Source organism: Bufo bufo, chromosome 8 (assembly GCF_905171765.1).
Source record: "Bufo bufo chromosome 8, aBufBuf1.1, whole genome shotgun sequence".
Taxonomy (NCBI): domain Eukaryota; kingdom Metazoa; phylum Chordata; class Amphibia; order Anura; family Bufonidae; genus Bufo; species Bufo bufo.
The window spans coordinates 13,365,124-13,386,559 of record NC_053396.1 but is presented as its reverse complement, the minus strand read 5'-3'; the positions used below and the strand labels follow the sequence as shown (position 1 = coordinate 13,386,559).

General features: G+C 45.3%; 1 protein-coding gene across 1 annotated transcript in view; it reads right to left on the bottom strand.

Annotated features, from left to right (window-relative positions):
• Positions 1 to 15,315: 15,315 nt before the first annotated feature.
• The window catches only part of LOC121009385 (glutamine synthetase-like), a 122,119-nt gene continuing 115,998 nt past the window's right edge, over positions 15,316 to 21,436 (bottom strand). The window contains exons 3-7 of the mRNA XM_040442473.1: positions 19,413 to 19,574; positions 19,098 to 19,244; positions 17,314 to 17,441; positions 15,862 to 16,061; positions 15,316 to 15,637 (exon numbers count right to left, since the gene is read on the bottom strand). Coding sequence (XP_040298407.1) covers positions 15,316 to 15,637; positions 15,862 to 16,061; positions 17,314 to 17,441; positions 19,098 to 19,244; positions 19,413 to 19,574 — 959 coding nt within the window. The remainder of the gene's footprint in view (positions 15,638 to 15,861; positions 16,062 to 17,313; positions 17,442 to 19,097; positions 19,245 to 19,412; positions 19,575 to 21,436) is intronic.

Genomic DNA, 21,436 nt, shown 5'->3' with positions numbered 1-21,436 from the left:
AAAACTGTGGCAAAAGTGAAGGCAAGAAAAGGCAAAAGGAACTGAGGGGAAACCTCATTGCAGACCCTCGATGTAGCAATCGGCTGGGCAGTGTTGTTACAGAGGCCGCGTGTTACGTAGGTCAGGAACAGTGTACCGTCTATTGTCCACCCCACCACTCTCCCTACCTTTTTGGACGATCTGCTCTAAATGGTGACCCCCAACTGGGCGATGTTCCCTACCCTGGTAAGTGCACAGAACCTAAAAGGGGAAGAACCAGATACCAAAAACTAAATTAGAATACCAACGCAGACACCAGAAAACTAGGCAAGGTCAAAACCAGGAGCAGAATGACAATAGCAAGACAAGAGACAACTCACAGTCAAAATACCAGGCTGGGTCAGAACCATAGCCAAAGTCAGCAGAGGCAGGTCCAAAAGACTGGTAAGTATGTGATACCATGCAAATCCAAATCACCAAGTACTAGAAATGATAGATGATAGTTTTGGGGGCCCATTTCAGATTTTGCCTTGGGGCCCAGAAGCATTAAAAGATAACTGTTATATTTTCAGAAAAAATATCAATTTTAGTAGATGTTACTGCTGCAGCAGCATTATGCATAAAACAATCTTTAGTTTCTTCACTCACCACTGTTTTCCTTGAGTTTTCCCCTTTGTTACGGCTGTTTTGAATCCTACATTATGAGGACCTTCTCAAGATGGCTCCTCTGCCAGTTCTCTGAGGCCAAAACTGCATTCCCTCAGGTCACATACAAACTTGCTGTAGCCAGCAGCTTCCTGACAGCCAATCAGATTGAATTACTGAGAGACACGCCTCCTCACTCTGAAGCCTAATGCAGGCATGCAGTGTGAAGGACCGCCCCTCTGTCTTCCAAGCTGGAGACAGACAAGCCATAGCAATGGTCTTTTAAGGGAGCAGTGCAAAGAGACAGAGGACATTAAAGGATAACTGTCATATTTTTTTTATTTGCTAGTTTATTACAGCCCGGCATGTATACCTGAGTAACTGAGTTAGTCTGTCAATGATTGCCAAAAGATCTGTAATTACCTTATAATAACAGCTTTCATTAATATCCCATGTCCCTTTCCACTGCTCACCTTAAAAGACCGTTGCTATGGCTCATCTGTCTCTGGCTAGGAAGACAGAGGGGCGGTCCTTCACACTGCATGCCTGCATTAGGCTTCAGAGTGAGGAGGCATGTCTCTCAGTAATCCAATCTGATTGGCTGGGAGGAAGCTGCTACAGCAAGTTTGTATGTGACCTGAGGGAATGCAGTTTTGGCCTCAGAGAACTGGCAGAGGAGCCACCTTGAGAAGGTCCTCATAATGTAGGATTCAAAACAGCCATAACTAAGGGGAAAACTCAAGGAAAACAGTGGTAAATGAAGAAACTAAAGATTGTTTTATGCATAATGCTTCTGCAGCAGTAACATATACTAAAATAGATTTTTTTATGAAAATATGACAGCTATCCTCTAATAAACTAGCAAATAAAAAAAAAACTATGACAGTTGCCCTTTAGGGTCCATTCACACATCCGCAATTTCGTTCTGCATTTTGCGGAACGGAATTGCGGACCCATTCATTTCTATGGGGCAGCACGATGTGCTGCCCGGACACGGAATTGCGGACCCATTCATTTCTATGGGGCAGCACGATGTGCTGCCCGGACACGGAATTGCGGACCCGCACTTCCGGGTCCACAATTCCGTTCCCGAAAAAAATAGAACATGTCCTATTCTTGTCCGCAATTGCGGACAAGAATAGGCATATTCTAATAGTGCTGGCAATGTGCGGTCCGCAAAATGCGGAACGCACATTGCCGCTGTCCGTGTTTTGCGAATCTGCGGATCCGTGGATCCGCAAAACACGTTGCGGACGTGTGAATGGACCCTTAAAGGTGTTGTTCAGTTCAGGATCAGCCTGGAATAAAGAACTGATAAGTACTTACCTGGCAGATCCGCTCCAGTTCTCCTGGCCGGGCTCTACATATCTGGCTGCAACGATGACAGCACATGACCACTGCAGCCAATCACTTGCTTCAGCGGTGCACAAAGTGACTGGTGATTGACTGCAGTGGTGACAACACAACACAAGACCAAGTACTTTCCTCAGGGGCGCACTTAGAGGCCAGTGACTAGCTGCAGCAGTCAATGGTTGTTGTGTGTGTGTGTGTGTGAAGGTTTAAAATGGACAACCCTTTTAAGTTACGCCTCTATCTGTTGCTGTATATACAGATGTTGAGAAATATTCATCAAGCCTATGTAAGTGCGGCGAGACGTCTTATCCAGACACATGTCACATGCATTTTCTTCTCTACGTCTAAGTCTTCACACCCGGCACTACTTTTACTTCCTCTCCTATGAAACCATTAGATGGTTGATCTTCGCCTGCGTTCACACCATGTTGCTTGCTGCTGCAGAGATGCCTACCCCATGTCTATTCTATGCACTTTCCCGTCTCACTTTTTTCCTTTGTGCATCTAACAGCTTCTGTCTTCTATTTTATATGTCAAACTGGATGCGTCCCGGATTCCAAGAAGATTTTGCGAATCTCCCACCCAGCTCATGAAGGGCTGCTCGATTGCGTGTCCAAACCTGCTATCTTGAGGTTACACTATATGGCGGTCGAACTGACATTTCCACTGCAGTGGCCACTACAGGAGAAAAGTAGTATTACATCCCGACCATTCACTGACCATATGATACATGGACGCTCTGTATTAATGTTAATATTTCCCTGTGGTTTCGCTGCAGATTTACGGCGGAGAAATCCACTGCGTGTTGACCCAGCCGAATGGGTCGTCCCTCAGCTAGAGGTCTCATTTACTGTGGAATCTTGCGAATGCTGTCAGCACTCAGAGCAGCCGTTTTGGGGATACCTTGGATGGTTTCCGATGCAACCGACGACCCCAGGGCAGACAATGGAGGGGACTGTCTTTGGTCTAAGCGGGTTACTGGAAGAAATGATAGTCTTCATATCCCAAATGTGTTACTTAGGGTGCTTTCACACGACCCCAAAATGCGGAACGCACACGGCCAGTAACTGTGTTTTGGGGATCCACAATTTGCGGACCGCAAAATGCTTACGGTCATGTGAATGCAGACTTATAGGTATATATTTTAAAAGGTAATCACTCTCTCAGGTGCCTTAGTCACCCGTCTGCTAATACGACGGCCTCTAACCCCTATGAAAGGACTTGTCCATTTTGTCCGACCCCTTCATTCCTGTCCTATAAAGAGGATCCCATTGAAGACATCCCCTGTACTACCCTCCATATTATTTAACATGGCTGATAGAATTAGGGTTATCCTGAAGAATTTCTGTAGTCGTAGTCAGATACAAACAAGGAAATAAGGAAGGGAAAAGTGGTGTGACTACTGCCTCTCCAGACAATGGAGGGGATTGTCTGGTCTCAGTAGGTTACTGGAAGAAATTATTGTCCTTATCATCCAAGTGTGTTACTTATAGGTATATCTTTGAAAAGGTAACCAGGTGTCTTAGTCACCTGTTTACTACTACAGTGGGCTCTAACTCCTGTAAAAGGGCTAGTCCCTCATTATAAGGTCCCCTCCGCTTCTGTCCTATCAAGAGGATCAAATTCAGGACACTCTCTATACTACCATCCATCTTATTTAATATGGCTGATAGAATTAGGGATATCTTGTATAATTTCCGTAGTCGTAGTCAGATACAAACATAACAGCCTGATAGAACGTTAAAACCAAAACCAAAAATAAATTGTATTAAGAACCGCTGTATAAAATGGGCTAATCCACCCTTGTCGGAGTACAACAGGCGTACAGGGATAGAACGTGTAAAGAGGGACTTTATATATACGCCATCTACACGTTTATCTACCTGAAATAAAACACCTGTAATGTGTGGGGATTATAACAATAGGCTCCTCGATGTTACAGCCAATCAATTTACAGGCATTTGATCAAGGCCTCCAGGGCAGGCAGACATTTAAGGTGCAGCCCTCTACTCCCCAATCTTTTTATATCCCTGAGTGTATAACCATCAAACACCAGTGTGGCGCACCTGGGAAAAGGGAGCCCTCAATGGCATTAATCACCCCCGGAGTACTAGCTGAAGAGCCAGCCTACTACCTGCCCTGCCTACTATATAGCTGTAAATGCTAACTGACGTTCGCTCAACTCGTTTCTGCGTGGGAATATTACCCCACGCTTCCTCAGGAGCGATATATAGCAAAAAAACATGTGTCGCAGGATGCTGCAGTGAAGCCGCACTGTTGCGTGTGGACACCGGTGCTATGATGGCCATACACGGCCGCCAGAACGCCGGGTAGATAAAGTACAGGACGAGTCCCAGCGCTGTACAGGTATGGCGGGCAGATCGGGCAGGTGCACGAGCTGTGCCCGTCCGATCAGCGGCACGGGTCCGGCTGTCACTGTCAGCTGAGACCCTGCTATCAGGGCAGGGTGCACCAGCATCAGTAAAAACTCCAGCCCGCTCTATAAAAATATAACATGATCCGTCCCGTCAGGTGAACCTGTAAAAAAAATATATATAAAAGCTGTGCAAAAGCAGCCGTTTTTTTTTCACCTTCCTTCACAAAATGTGTAATACCGAGCTTACATTGTATTTTCATGGTGACAGATTCCCTTAAAATTTTCATTTACCAGCAATTTTCTGTTTACTAGCGATAAAAAAATGTTGTTTCAAACAAAATAAATATTTCAGTATATTTAAAGGGAACCTGGATTTTGTCAATAGAGCTGCAGACATGTGCTGCTAGATGGCCGCTAGCACATCCGCAATACCCAGTCCCCATAGCTCTGTGTGCTTTTATTGTCTCAAAAAAAACTATTTGATACATATGCAAATTAACCTGAGATGAGTCCTGTCCCTGAGATGAGTCCAGCGTGAAGGAGCCCGGCACCGCCCCACATCCTCCGAATCTCCTCCTTGCTAGAGCGCCGTAATCTCGCGATGCGCAGTGTCGGCATAGTGTTCCCTCCCTGTGCTGGCACCAGCCTCAGGGAACGAACTGCGCATGCGCTAGCTCGCGCATTGCGAGATTCTGGCGCTCTAGCTTTTTGACGTTGAGGAGCAAGGAGGAGATTCGGAGGATGCGGGGCGGTGCTGGGCTCCTTCACGCTAGACTCATCTCAGGGACAGGACTTATCTAAGGTTAATTTGCATATCTATCAAATCTTTATTTTTTTAGACAATAAAAGCACACAGAGCTATGGGGACTGGATATTGCGGATGTGCTAGCGGCGATCTAACAGCACATGTCCGCAGCTCTATTCACAAAATCCCGATGACAGGTTTCCTTTAAATGTAAAAATAAAGTTTCTTATGGTTTCGGGCGGAGGAAGGGGGGTGCCAGAGAAAGTACCCGCCCCGGGTGCCAAATACCCTAGGCATGCTACTGCAACCGCCAGCCCCAGGGCAGACAATGGAGGGGATTGTCTTTGGTCTCAGCGGGTTTACTAGAAAAAATGATCATCTTCATCTCTCAAGTGTGTTACTTATATGTATATCTTTAAAAAGGTAACCACACACTCAGGTGCCTTAGTCAACCATCTACTACTACAACAGGCTCTAACTCCTCGTTAAAGGGATGTCTATTTAGTATACTACCTCCATCTTTTTTTAATATGGCTTTCCCCATACACAACTACAAGTCCTTGAGTAGTCAATGTCTAGTCCCAATGCCCTCTCGGTCTTCCTTCTGTTAGAGCTGCTAAGAAAGAGTGACTCTCGCCTTGGCTGATTCCACCTGACCTTATATCACATGGTCTCCTATTCATGTGAATGGTCACCTTGTAATACTACATTTGCCCTGTAGTGGCCACTGCAAGGAAACCATGAACAGCCTGATATTCCAGGTTGCGCCGTACCTTTGTGGTTATGTCAGCGTCATATAAGTCACATTAAATCAATCAAACTTGATCACGTCTGTTTTATTACCTCCCTGGCGTATGGCGAGGCGGGCACGGACGGGGTGACGACGGTGTCCTGTCTTTTCCACCTTATGTGGAACACTTTGCTGTGACGGCTGAAGAAAAACAGTGATGAATTCCTGGCAGATGCTGCGGCGTCAGTCATGCAAGGAGTGACAACCCACGTGTAAAGATAAGGGTGTCGTCATGTTAAGCCTGCAGAGCGGGGGCGGTTATGCGTCCTCCCAATTTTAGAAAATTCACGACATGACCTCATAGTTAAGGAACCGGTTACTGGGGCACTGTAACTCTCAGCATGGCAAGGGGTGGACTGCTGGGAGCCGTAGTTCTATAGGTCATCCTGACAACCAATATGGCTCCCACAGGGGTTGTCAACCAGCTTTCCCAGGCTCCTGAATGACAAAGGGAGCAAGAGTAAGGGATGTATCAATACGCAACTTAGCAGGATGGTGGGAAAGCTGGGTGACAACTCCTCTGAGAGGCAGGATGGCGGCCATGTTGTTGTTCTAGAGGAAGTCACGGCATCTGTCACGCACTGCAGACCTGGCCCTTGTTTCCTTCCTCCTCACACAAGACTGCCAGGTGTGGCTGGAACAAGTCATGTTGGGTCAGGTGCCAGGATGTGACTCATGCCCTGGCGGCACACCGGACAAAATGGTGGGCACCTGCATTATGTCCTAAGGCTAGTTCACACACAGCTTTTTTTTTTTAAACCCTAGTCCCTGGAGAAGTACAGCACCCTACGGTGGTCACCCACAACTGTTGCCTAGCAACGATGGAAGAAACTTAGGGCTCTTTCACACCTGCGTTATTGTCTTCCGGCATAGAGTTCCGTCGTCGGGGCTCTATGCCGGAAGAATCCTGATCAGGATTATCCTAATGCATTCTGAATGGAGAGTAATCCGTTCAGGATGCATCAGGATGTCTTCAGTTCCGGTACGGAACGTTTGTTGGCCGGAGAAAATACCGCAGCATGCTGCGCTTTTTGCTCCGGCCAAAAATCCGGAACACTTGCCGCAAGGCCGGATCCGGAATTAATGCCCATTGGAAGGCATTGATCCGGATCCGGCCTTAAGCTAAACGTCGTTTCGGCGCATTGCCGGAGCCGACATTTAGCTTTTTCAGAGTGGTTACCATGGCTGCCGGGACGCTAAAGTCCTGACAGCCATGGTAAGTGTAGCGGGGAGCGGGGGAGCAGTGTACTTACCGTCCGTGCGGCTCCCCGGGCGCTCCAGAGTGACGTCAGGGCGCCCCAAGCGCATGGATCACGTGATCGCATGGATCACGTCATCCATGCGCATGGGGCGCTCTGACGTCATTCTGGAGCGCCCCGGGAGCCGCACGGACTGTAAGTATGCTGCTCCCCCGCTCCCCGCTCCTACTATGGCAACCAGGACTTTAATAGCGTCCTGGGTGCCATAGTAACACTGAAAGCATTTGGAAGACGGTTCCGTCTTCAAATGCTTTCAGTACACTTGCGTTTTTCCGGATCCGGAGTGTAATTCCGGCAAGTGGAGTACACGCCGGATCCGGACAACGCAAGTGTGAAAGAGGCCTTAGGTGAACATGTAGAACGTAAACAATTTGGCCGAGATTTTCTGTGGCGTTTGGGACTCAGTTTTGGAGAAAAATGTAGCAAAACTCGGCACAAAAAGTCGCATTTAATCCTTCTATACTCAACATGAGACGTTTAGTTGAAAAGGGGTGTGTTTTAGCGGGAAAGAGGGCAGGTCATAAAATGGCACTTTTTGTGCTAAGATTTCTGGCATAAAAATCGGAAGAAAAGTAAGATGCGCCACTGTAATAATTCTGGTGCATTTAAAGGGGGTGTCCCATCTAGGACATTTATAGCATATCGATACTACACCACCTCTGGGGCCCGCACCTATCTCAAAAACAGGCCGGGCCCCACCATGAACGGACTGCACACCGCACATGCGTGCCCAACCCTCCGTTCACTGATGGGGCTTTCCAAAATGAGTGAGCCAGCACTTGGCTTTTCAGAAGTCCCACAGCGGTGAATGGAGGGTGGCCGCACCTACATTAGGGCCCTTTTCTTGAGGTAGAAGCGGGCCCCAGAGGTGGTATCATATCCATAGGCCAAAAATGCCCCTGACTCCCTTGGCCTCATTTATCAAAGCTGTCTAAAAATGTCATCAACTGCTGTGGTAAAATGAAAGCTGAGCTGTGATTGGTTGCTGTGGGCCACAGTACTTTACATGCTGGGGGGGGGGAGATTTGCTTTTGTTGCCCTTAGCAACCAATCACAGCACAGCTTTTATTTTACCACAGCCACTAAGAAAAGCTAAGAACTGCCTTTCTTGCCCCTAATAACCAATCACAGCGCAGATTTCATTTTACCGCAGCTGCTAATGAAAGCTGAGGGAACTGCCTTTCTTGCCTGTAGCAACCAATCACAGCGCAGCTTTCATTTTACCTCAGCAGCTAGTGAAAACTGAGAGAACTGCATTTCTTACCCATAGTAACCAATCACAGCGCAGCTTTCATTTTACCTCAGCAGCTAATGAAAACTGAGAGAACTGCCTTTCTTACCCATAGTAACCAATCACAGCGCAGCTTTCATTTTACCTCAGCAGCTAATGAAAACTGAGAGAACTGCCTTTCTTGCCTGTAGCAACCAATCACAGCGCAGCGTTCATGTTACCACAGCAGCCAATGAAGCTGAGAGAACTGCCTTTCTTGCCCATAGCAACCAATCACAGCGCAGCTTTCATTTTACCTCAGCAGCTAATGAAAACTGAGAGAACTGCCTTTCTTGCCTGTAGCAACCAATCACAGCGCAGCTTTCATTTTACCTCAGCAGCTAATGAAAACTGAGAAAACTGCCTTTATTACCCATAGTAACCAATCACAGCGCAGCGTTCATGTTACCACAGCAGCTAATGAAGCTGAGAGAACTGCCTTTCTTGCCCATAGCAACCAATCACAGTGCAGCTTTCATTTTACCACAGCAGCTAATGACAGCTGAGAGAACTGCCTTTTTTTGTCCATAACAGCCAATCACAACTTAGCTCTCATTTTTTTGGACAGCTCAGGTAAAATAAAAGCTGCACTCTGATTGGTTGCAATGGGCAAGAAAGTCAGTTCTCTCAGCTTCATTAGCTGCTGTGGTAACATGAACGCTGCTATGAAGTTTTCTTTCAGGCAGAGTTGATAAACTCTCTCCCGTGTCTCTAAAACAAGGTTGGTGACATTCCTCTGATACCACTTGATAATCCAGGAATTTACAAGCACAGAGCGGCCCAATCCTGCGTATGCGAGGACGGTAACCTACCCTGCAGGTATTTCAAGCTGTCTTCCTCTTCCAAGTACATTTCCTAGGCTAATATTCTGATAATATGTCATGCCGGATTAACCGGATTATTGGAATTTAGGATGTCCCTGGGCCTCATGAGGCCTGTATTACATTGAAAGTGGTCTTTGGGGGGAAGGGGGGTCTTCTCAAGGAAGAGGGCCAGTATGTCCCTTTGGTTTCATGCTGAACTCTCCAGGACTAGAAAAAACATGGCTGCTTTTTTTTTTTTAAACAGCGCCACACCTGTCCACAGGTGGTGTGAGGTATTACATGTCATTCCCTTTCCATGGAGCTGAGCAGTAATACCAGACACAACCTGTGGACAGAGGGAGGGCTGCCATGTTTTGGCCAACCCCTTTAAAGACTCGCTCACTGCGCCAATGTGCCGGACTATCAGGTTATTTAGGTGATAATCCAGATTGGGGCTATTTATTGGAAAATGCTGGATTATCAGACTTTCCGGACCATGGGGTGCCGGATTAATGGAATTTACGGTATTCTTGTTTTTAACGACTGCTAAATGTTCCTAGACACTCTGGTGCCCATCACACCCTGGTAAAGCTGGACGGCTTAAATCGCTCCGGCACGCCCCGTTGCTCTAAAATGGATTTTAAATACCCGGAATGTGAAAAAAGGAATTAAAAGATTTTAAAGGAGAACACCGCCTGCAATGAGAAACCTTCACATTGGGTAGAGTTTCCAACAATTACCTTCCCTGCCCCTAGAAGAGACCCCTAGGGGTGCAAGGATAAGTACAATATGGGGGACAAGTAGAGATTTTAGCTGGTCTTTAATTAAAGTTTGATGAAGCCCCCCATTTACTGACACATACTACACCTATGCTATATAATACTATACCCCAGTGTACAGTAAATATTCATGTGTTAATCGCAGGCGACACCTGGTGGTCACAGGAGGGACTGCCATTGTAATATTTCCGTTCAGTAGGTGAAGGTTCAGGTTTACAAATAATAATCCCCCCTTTCTTTTACCTCTATATCCTCAATATCAGGAATATGTCTTTTTCAGACTCTTAAAGGGGTGCTTTCTAATTGCTAAGCCATTCTACCTAGGCAATGGGCGATATTAGTTGTAAACCTATGTAGCATGGTGTAGTAGTTAGAAATGAGTGGTGGAGTACCCTTTGAGTATGAAAAGAAGTCTCAGGACACCCTTTTTTTCAGAAAGGAAAGGGAAAATTAAATATCTGAATACCCCAGCAAGTAATGGGTGAGGGGGTCTATCTTTTAAGCTATATCCGGAACATGGCCGCCATGTTGAAAGCCGCCATTTTGAATTAAGGGAAATCATCAAGGGATCATGTAGCATATCAAAGAAGACCAGAATTTTCTCAGAAATCGTTTGCCGCAATCAGATTTGCAATACCTCTTGTGGTTCAAAAGTTATCAACACAGAAAGTTGCCTGTGATGTACAGCTATTTGACATATTCAATGTGTTGCCCCTGGTGCTAAACACAGAACTTTGAAGTTTTGAGCTTTCTTTTGAACCACAAGAGATATTGCAAATCTGATTGCGGCAAACGATTTCTGAGAAAATTCTGGTCTTCTTTGATATGCTACATGACCCCCTTCCGATTGAACAAATTTGCCCTTGATCCAGCATGGTGGCTTTCATTTCAATATGGTGGTCATGTTCCAGACATAACCTAAAAAATAGGCCCCCCCACCCAGTTTGTAAAATAAAAGGGTGTCCTGCGACCTTTGACCCTCTATTTCTGATGGCTAATCGGGGGGGATTATTAATGCTAAACCTATTCGCAATGCGGATCCCAGCCGAGTGCATGCCGCCATTTTTTTTCCTGCAGAAATGTTCTATCCTTGTCTGCAAAATGGACAAGAATAGGACATGTTCTACGATTTTTGTGGGACCGCAGAACCGAGTTACGGATGTGGACAGCATCCTCATCTTTTGTGGCCCCATTGAAATTAATGGGTCGGCATCCGACCCGTAAAAAACGCTGAGTTTGGGATGTAAAGGGAAGACTGTAAGAGTTGGGCTGATTTGTCCCGCCATCTAGTGGTGATGGATAGTAATAGCAGATTGAATGGATAATGATGCCATAAACTCTGCAGAGAGAATGCAAATGAGCTCTTAACCATAGCTCATTTGCATTTCCTCTTCCCAGAATTCCAGAGGAGCATTCGCTAGCCTATAAGACTCCCCACCATAAGGAGGTATAGTATTCTCCTAAACTCTGTAGAAGGCTGAACTGGACTGAAAGTCACATATAAAAGGATAATGACGGGAGGACCTGAGGCCGATCACACACCTTCCTGTGCAGGAGTAGTGCGCAGGACCTTAGGCCAGACATGTGAGAAGCATTCTGCATGTGTAAGCGCACGGTGTTATAATGACTAGGGATGAGCGAATCGACTTCGGATGAAACATTCAAAGTCGATTTGCATAAAACTTTGTTTCAATACTGTACGAAATGCTCCGTACAGTATTAGAATGTATTGGCTCTGATGAGCCGAAGTTATTGCTTCATAAATTGATTTTTACTGTAAAAAAAAAAAAACAGTTTCCGAACTCGGGTTCGGTTCCAAGGTACCAAAATTTATTTATGAAGTTATTACGAGACTTCGCAAAGCAATAACTTTGGCTCATCGGAGCCAATACATTCTAATACTATACAAAGCTCCTGCTCCGTACAGTATTAGAACAAAGTACAAACCGGATTGGGACACTATACAAATCGTGAATAAAAACTGAATGCAATGATGTGGAGGTGCCAACTTCTAATATTTTATTTAGAATAAAACATAAATCACGGAACAAAAAGTTTTAACTGAGAAAATGTACCATTTTAAAGGGAAAAATATGTTGAATCAGAATTTATGGTGTCAACAAAACCCCAAAAAGTTGGGACAAGGCCATTTTCACCACTGTGTGGCATCTCCCCTTCTTCTTACAACAGATGTCTGGGGACCGAGGAGACCAGTTTCTCACGTTTAGAAATAGGAATGCTCTCCCATTCTTGTCTAATCTAGGCCTCTACCTGTTCAATCGTTTTGGGCCTTCTTTGTTGCACCTTCCTCTTTATGATGCGCCAAATGTTCTCTATAGGTGAAAGATCTGGACTGCAGACTGGCCATTTCAGTACCCGGATCCTTCTCCTACGCAGCCATGATGTTGTGATTGATGCAGAATGTGGTCTGGCATTATCTTGTTGAAAAATGCAGGGTCTTCCCTGAAAGAGATGACGTCTGGATGGGAGCATATGTTGTTCTAGAACCTGAATATATTTTTCTGCATTGATGGTGCCTTTCCAGACATCGAAGCTGCCCATGCCACACGCACTCATGCAGCCCCATACCATCAGAGATGCAGGCTTCTGAACTGAGCGTTGATAACAACTTGGGTTGTCCTTGTCCTCTTTGGTCCGGATGACATGGCGTCCCAGATTTCCAAAAAGAACTTTGAATCGTGACTCGTCTGACCACAGAACAGTCTTCCATTTTGCCACACTCCATTTTAAATGATCCCTGGCCTAGTGAAAACGCCTGAGCTTGTGGATCTTGCTTAGAAATGGCTTCTTCTTTGCACTGTAGAGTTTCAGCTGGCAACGGCGGATGGCACGGTGGATTGTGTTCACTGACAATGGTTTCTGGAAGTATTCCTGAGCCCATTCTGGGATTTCCTTTACAGTAGCATTCCTGTTTGTGGTGCAGTGTCGTTTAAGGGCCCGGAGATTACGGGCATCCAGTATGGTTTTATGGCCTTGACCCTTACGCACAGAGATTGTTCCAGATTCTCTGAATCTTCGGATGATGTTATGCACAGTTGATGATGATAGATGCAAAGTCTTTGCACTTTTTCGCTGGGTAACACCTTTCTGATATTGCTCCACTATCTTTCTGCGCAACATTGTGGGAATTGGTGATCCTCTACCCATCTTGGCTTCTGAGAGACACTGCCACTCTGAGAAGCTCTTTTTATACCCAATCATGTTGCCAATTGACCTAATTAGTGTTAATTGGTCTTCCAGCTCTTCGTTATGCTCAAAATTACTTTTTCCAGCCTCTTATTGCTACTAGTCCCAACTTTTTGGGGATTTGTTGACACAGTGAAAATTGGAATCAACGTATTTTTCCTTTAAAATGATACATTTACTCGGATTAAATGTTTGATCTGTCATCTACGTTCTATTACAAATAAAATATTGACATTTGCCATCTCCACATCATTGCATTCAGTTTTTATTCACAATTTGTTTAGTGTCCCAACTTTTTTGGAATCCGGTTTGTAATTACCGTAAATCTAAGTAGGACGGAGAATGAAGTCTTGCGATAGTCTTCATAGAAAAGGGAGACTGTCAGAAAGGTGGACTGATTTGGCACACCTTCTAGTGGTCACGGGTAGTAATAGCAATTTTAATGGATACTGTGAGGGGGAAAAATTAAGGTATAAGGCCCTTTTCACACGAGCGAGTTTCCAGCGTGGGTGCAATGCGTGACGTGAATGCATGGGGCTGAGTGAAAAACGCATTGCATCCGGAAACAAGTGCGGATGCAATGCGTTTTTCACTGATAGTTGCTAAGAGATGTTGTTTGTAAACCTTCAGTTTTTATCACGCGCATGAAAAACGCATCAAAAAGCATTGCACCTTCGCGGAAAAAACTGAACAACTGAACGCAATCACAGACAAAACGGACTGAACTTGCTTGCAAAATGATGCGAGTTTCACTGAACGCATCCGGAGCCAATCCGTCACGCTCGTGTGAAAGAGGCCGAACAACTGTGAGGAAGCACAATGTTTTAAAGTATGGGGGAGTGCCAGAGGAAGCACCCACCCTGGGTGCCAAACACCTTACGCACTTCACTGGTGACCCACAGTTTCTATTGTTCCCATAGAGAGCAGCACTCACAAGAGAACCCATCTCACTGAGTGGGCACAGGACTCACATTTTTACCCCCATCAGGTGGGACCCTCATCCGTCATATTCTGTATAAATCAAAGATGGAAATAACCCTTGAAAGATTGGCTCTAAAGGTACGGCCATGTGGTGAAGCAGCCAAGTACTGCTCAACCATGCCAGATAATGTGTTCCTGCTGTGGCTTGCATGGGCACACAGTACTCGACCACCACATCTAAACCACACCACGTGGTCATACCCCAACTTATTTCCTTAGAAAAATCTTAGTGACGCTACTGGAGATGTTAATAGAATGGAGCCGAGTGGCCAGCTCATCATTGGAACTCCCTTAATAAAGTCTGTGGGCTCATCTTGACTACTCCATTGAGTACAAGGTCACATTAAGGACATCAGAAGAAAGTACAACATATGTAGGTCCTTTAATTCATCATTCAATGAAAAAAGAGCAATCACATATTCAAAGAAGGGTTATACAGTGTTGGACTGGGGTACTTAGGGCCCACCAATAAAATTAATTTTTGGGGCCCACCGTACAGATACATTCAAATATAATAAATCATTTAACAACTTTTTTATATGAACATCTGCTGGTTGTGGTGCCCTGCATTGAATATATGTATGTAGTGCAGTAAGTCTGCTATGTAATGTGCCACTTGTGCAGGAGGTGGGAGACCAGGGGCCCACCTTGCTCAAGGGCCCACCGGGGATTCCCCTGTACCCCTGTGGACCAGTCTGAACCTGTGGTTATACCCAAGACCCCCTCCCCCCCAGTATCAGAGGATACCTAAGAGGCGAAGTCAGACAGACCTTGACACTGAGGCATCTGGGAAGGGGTCTGAGCCACTTATATATGTGCAGGAGGGCTATGATTGGTTGGCGAGGTCACATGATCCAACCCATAAAACACAGGAAGTGAGACTCGCCAGCCCTTAAAGAAATGCTGCAGGAAACAAGCAGCAAGCATGCTGTGGCCAGGGCTGAAAGGAAACACTGGCAGCAGATCGCCGCTGAACACGGCGCCTGGGACCGCGGCGGTAAGCAGGGGAACAGCGGTGCACTGCAGCCGCTGTTACATTGAGGTATTCTAGATTTCATGATGCAACCCCCACCCTATTACAAGTTGGATATCTGGATGGAATATTTGCAGCGGATCCAGCCCCTAGTTTAATTCTTCCAGTAGTCTTTTGTTTCACTGCCGGTCTCGTTTAGTATGGTTGACCTCACAAGGGCTTCAGTAACGGCATATGGGTCACAGTTGGCAGCCGGCCGACGATCTTCGAAGTAACCGAATCCTTCCTGTGCAACCTGATGGTTAATTCGAATACTGCTGCTGCGGTTCGCCACACCAGCTGAAAAACCATGGATGCCAGACAGCTTTTCAAGCCTGGTCAGACGTTGAGAGTTATCCCTCCCTTCATGTGGGTCATAGAGACGTATATGGTAATCATGGCGCTTACCCAGTTTGTCAATGGCATCTTCTATGTGTCTAAAGACAAAGAAGGGAAGTGGTCAGATTATATGGATAGGCAGTCAGATCCTTTAAATATCACATACTGATCGAAAGGTGAAATGGAACAAACCACAAGTAAAATCTGCCGTTTTAGAGAAGCACATATTCAGCAATACCAGTAGCATGGGACCATAGACAACATGGAGTGTTTGTAAGCTCCTAGGTTATCAAGACCATCTAGGATATTTTAGAAGACTCACTTTAGGCCGCCCTCCTTCCTCATGTCTGCGGTGCTGTAGTTTGTATGACATCCAGATCCTTCCCAGTTTCCAGTAATGGGTTTGGGGTCAAGGGTTGCCACCACACCAAAATCTTCACATACTCTATGGAGAATGAATCGAGCCATCCACAAATGGTCACCCATGTCTATCCCTACACAAGGGCCAACCTGGAACTCCCACTGTAAGAAAGATGAGAAGGTCAATGCCAACTTCTGCATTTATGAACAGGATTAATTTTTATTCAGAAACTCTTTCAGTCAGAAGATCTTGGAGAACCACTGGACAGTCTAGAGCAGTGGTGGTGAACCTGTGGCACGCAGAGCCCTCTCTGTGAGCACCCGGCTCAGTGTGAGAGCCATGCGTAGGGTTGGGTTGTCACCTGTGCACTATTACTTCCATTGTGGAGCGCTCATTAGTACAGCATTTGCCCCCCTCTTCTGTTTGTGTTAAAAAAAAAAAATAAACTCACCTTATCCCCTTGATCGCGCTGCAGGAACACTCACTGCACACTGGATGCGCAGAACAGGACTTGCTCTTTAGCGTGATGACGTTTCACATTGACTGGAAGCATTAGGACCTGCAAAACATCATCACGCTGGAGCGCATGTATTTTCCTGTGCATCCAGTGAGCAGCAAGTGTTCATCTCTGGACGATCAAATGGATGAGGCGAGTTCTATTAATTTATTTATTTTGCACAAGAAAAGTAGGGAAGAGGCATTAATAATACTGTGGCCTTTAATGGAGGAAAAATAATACTACGGGGGCATTAATTTTACTGGGGGCCATCAATGAGGGCCTGATTAATACTGGAGGCCACTAATGGGGGCATTATTAATACTAGGGGCTACTAATGGGGGGCCTTATTAATACTGGGGGCCACTAATTGGGGCCTTACTAATACTGGGGGGCCACTAATAGGGGGCCATATTATTACTTGGGGCCACTAATGGGGGCCTTATTAATACTGGGGGTCACTGATGGGGCAATATTAATGCGGGGGCAACTAATGGGGTCCTTATTAATACTGGGGGCCACTAATGGAGGGCCGTATGAACACTGGGGGCAACTAATGGGGGCCTTATTAATACTAGGGGCCACTGAGGGGACATTATTAATGCTGGGGCCACTAATGGAAGCCTTATTAATACCCGCGGGCGCCAACGTGGGAATTCATTTTACTGGGGCCTGTGTTTAGCCATGCCCCCACAGCTTAAATTGGCTGGTATTTTTCAGTATTCAGGTTAAATTGCAGTGTTGTCACTTTGCGATAAATCAGTGGGTTTTGAAGTTTGGGCACTCTGTCTCTAAAAGGTTGACCATCACCGGTCTAAAGGCACGAGAAGACTGACACTGCAGAACTTGGACAATTACATTGTGAAGAATCCACATTTTACCCAGGGCCAAAGGTCATGAAACTTGGCATCACATACCTGGGATGGCACAGCTTCCGCATTTGTTCCACAGATTTTGACTCCAGCATACAGACAGGCCTTATAGTGACTCTCCGCAATATCCCGGCCATATGCCTTGTCAGCTCCAACACCACAGTAGTAAGGTCCTGAGGGAAAGTAACAGCAGAGGACATTAAAACCAAATAAGACAGAATCTTACTTCCTAGCCATTCCTCAGATAAGTACAATGCATTCATTCAAGTCTTCAGACCCATTACTTTTTCACATTCCACTTTTTTCCATTTCAAGTACCCCATCCCTTCAATCTGCCTTCAATATCCCATAATGAGAAAGTGAAAACACAATTTTAAAAACTTTTGCAAATTGGGGCCTTCCATTTCTCTTGATCATCTTTGAGGTGGCTTGATTGGAGTCAATTATGGTAAATTCAGTTGATTGGACATGATTTGGAAAGACACAGTCCTGTCTATAGAAAATCGCACAGCTGGCAATACATATCTAACCAAAAATCAAGCCATGAGGAGGAAAGTACTTCATGTAGAACTCAAAGACAGGATTGTGTGGAGGCACAGATCTGGAGAAGGGGACAAAGAAATTTCTGCTGCTCTGAAAGTTCCTAATAGCACAGTGGACCATAATTAAATGGAAGAAGTTTGGAAATACCAGGACTCTTGCTAATACTGGCCTCCCCACCAAAAAAAGTAATCGGGCAGAAGGGCCTTGGTAAAACTGGCGACCAAGAAGCCAATAATCAGTCTGTCTGAGCTCCAGAGATCCTGTGTGCAGATGGTAGAAACATCCAGAAGGTCGACCACCACTGCAGCCTCCACCAATCTGGGCTTTATGGCAGAGTGGCCAGAAATAAATCTCTCCTCAGAAAAAGACACATAAAAGCCACCTGGAGTTTGTAAAAAAGCACCTTAAGGACTCAGGGTACTTTCACACTAGCGTTTTTCTTTTCCGGCATAGAGTTCTGTCCTAGGGGCTCTATACCAGAAAAGAACTGAACAGTTTTATCCCCATGCATTCTGAATGGAGAGCAATCCGTTCAGGATGCATCAGTAGGTCTTTAGTTTAATCTTTTAGACTGTTTAGGGCGGAGATAATACCGCAGCATGCTACAGTTTTATCTCCGGCCAAAAATCCAGAACACCTGCACAATACCATCCCTACAGTAAAGCATGGTGGTGGCAGCATCATGCTGGGGGGACAGGAAGACTATTTCGATTGGATGGAAAGCTTAATGGGGAAAGTACAGAGATATTCTTAATGAAAACCTGATCCAGAGTGCTTTGGACCTCAGACTAGGCCTAAGGTTCACCCTCCAACAAAACAATGATCCTAAGCATACAGCCAAGACAATACAGGAGTGGCTTAGGGAAACTCTGGGAATGTCTTTGAGTGGCCCAGCCAGAGGCCTGACTTTAACCCAATGGAACATCTCTGAAGAGACCTGAAAATGGCTGTCCACCGATGGTCCCCATCAAACCTGACAGAGCAGAATGTTGAGGAAAAACAACAAAGTGTGAAAAAGTGGTCTGAAGACTTTCCAAATGCACTGTAGCTGCCTCACTCTAGTTGCTGCTTATCCCACACGTCAAGTTAACCCTTATAGAATTGGGGGCCCATTACTATCCATCTTCCCACATGTGTAACCTGGAGAACCATCTGCAGCTAATGAGTAAAGGACACTACTGTCCAATCACACCAAAAGACCTGGTGACCAGATGTCAACCTGTTAAGAACCCAGCAGAATTCAAGGGATAGCTGAACTTTGTAAAAATCGAATTGAAGCCCCTTACCTTCTGGTTTTTGGAAGCCATTTTCAGGCCATCCATATGGGTGTCCATTGATTCCGAATAAGGTGTATTCCTGCTCCATGCCAAACCATGGGATGTGGTCAGCTACTATGTCCATAATCCGCTTACACGTGTGGCGCAGGTTGGTTTCTGCAGAATATAAGAAGTTCTTTACACAAGAGCCCTAATGTGTGCACTGGAAGAAACGCATGTCCAGTATCAGTCTGCAGACTCTACCCAGACGTAGCCAACACAAATGTCCATCCAACATTACACAGAGGATGAATGTGAAGGGGCAAACTTGTCAGAACACCTTACCTGCTGGTTTCCGGTTGTCCTTGAGTGCTTCACACATGACCAACTTGTTGGGGTCAAGGAAGAATGGGTCTCTGAACATCTTCACAGGGATAAGGTACATGTCGCTGTTTGACCTTTCAGCTTGGTAAGTGCCTGCACCAGAAAAAATCCATTCTGGGACCTCTGAAATGGAAGAAGAGCATCTTTATTCAAAATGCTAGAGTTAAGGGTGTATTAAACTGGCAGATTTTCTGCCTAATGATCGCTAATGAACATTCGCATGAAGACTCGTTAGTGATCATCTAGCAGTGTAATACTGCCGCCGGTTACACAATGAATGAGTAAACGCTTATTCATCGGGCAATCCAGATCTTTCAGCATTCTGAAAGCAAAAGCAGCGCCACTCCTGTCCCATAGGCTGGGTGTATTACTGCAGCTTATACCATTCAATTTAATGAACGTGCAATGCCACATACAACCTGTAGACAGGTGTGGCAGTGGCACAATTTATTAATTTTTTTGCTTGAGCAAAATGGGTTCGGACTGCTCTATCCGAACTTGTTTAGTTTGAAAACTTTGTTTAAAATATATGCGCCGTACCGCAATAAAATGTATTGGCTCCGCTGAATCCTTGTTCTTCTCGGCACAAGTAACACAAGACTTTTTGTTTCAATAGTTTTTATTGAGTTTTTGTAGCTTTGAAAAAATTATTGCCAGAAGCAGCAATACACTTAATAAAACACAAGACTTTCTCAGTCTCGTGCCTGTGACGTTACAGTTCGGTTCTGCACATAAATTACTGTTTCAAAACCCGAAGTCAAATACGGGTTTGTGCCTCAGTTCGGCTTTGGATTTTTAAACAGTAATTTATGCGCTGAACCGAACTGTAATGTCACGTCACAGGCACGAGACTAAGCAAGTCTCACGTTACTTGTGGCGAGAAGAACAAGGCCTCAGTGGAGCCAATACATTTTATTGCAGTACTGCGCATATTCTAAACAAAGTAATACTTACTATGAAATATCACAAAACAGCATTTGATATCCTCGTAATCATAATAAACTGTACAATATAGTAAATACATTATTGGTAAATTGTGTGATTCTCCTTTCTTTCAGTAATATATTATTTATTTTGTATCATGGCTATGAAGAATTTAGCTTTTTAAGCACAGAAAATTCCAAGACAACAGGTCTGTAGTGTAATGGTTACTCTTCTGCCTTTCATACAGAAGGTCTGGGGTTCAAATCCTGATGAGAATCGGTAAATAATTTCTTTAGTAAAAGTATTTGTGCTGGAAGAGGACCCCTCCCACAACCTGTATCCAGCACAGCTTCACTAATATCGCTGATGTCCGAGGGGGAACAGAGGGATATGCCTGATGCTAAAGACATTCCCTGTCTTGCACTGGGATGTAAACACAGGGTGCGGGTCACAGATCGCATTTAGGCTGAAGGAGTCAAAATGCACTCAGAACTTCATCATCTGACATATAATGCAGAGGAAAAAAAGCAGCAGTCTGGTTTGAAGTTGTTTTGGAGCAGCACCTTTACAAGCAGACAAACAATGTGAGTTTGTGAGCGCTCGCATGTTTGATTTCCAGTGTGTGTTTGTATTAAGTGTGTGACTTGAGATTCAGGGACTTTAGGGACCACAGTAAGTTAGTTGCTTGTCACTGTACTGTTGTCACTGTCCCTCCCGTGGCAGAGGTTAGAAGATCTGAGAGACTGGCTGCACGTGGAGGTTATCTGACAGCCAATCTGCTTTCACGTGTTGCAGTGTTGTTGTTGGTAATGTCCACACCTCTTGTGTCAGGTGTAGCTTGTGGTCATTACTGCTTCTCTATTTAGTCTGGACTCACACTTTATACCATGCAGTTGATATTCTCTGCCTGGAGTTGTAAGAGCTGGTGTGTTGTCCACTTCTGAGTTCCTGCTCCTCCATTTTCTATTGAAGATAAGTGTTCTCTTTTTATTTTGTTGTTCCCATTTGCTCGTGGTTTACTAGGCCTCAGTGAGACATTGGTTCGTTCATCAGGGAAGGAG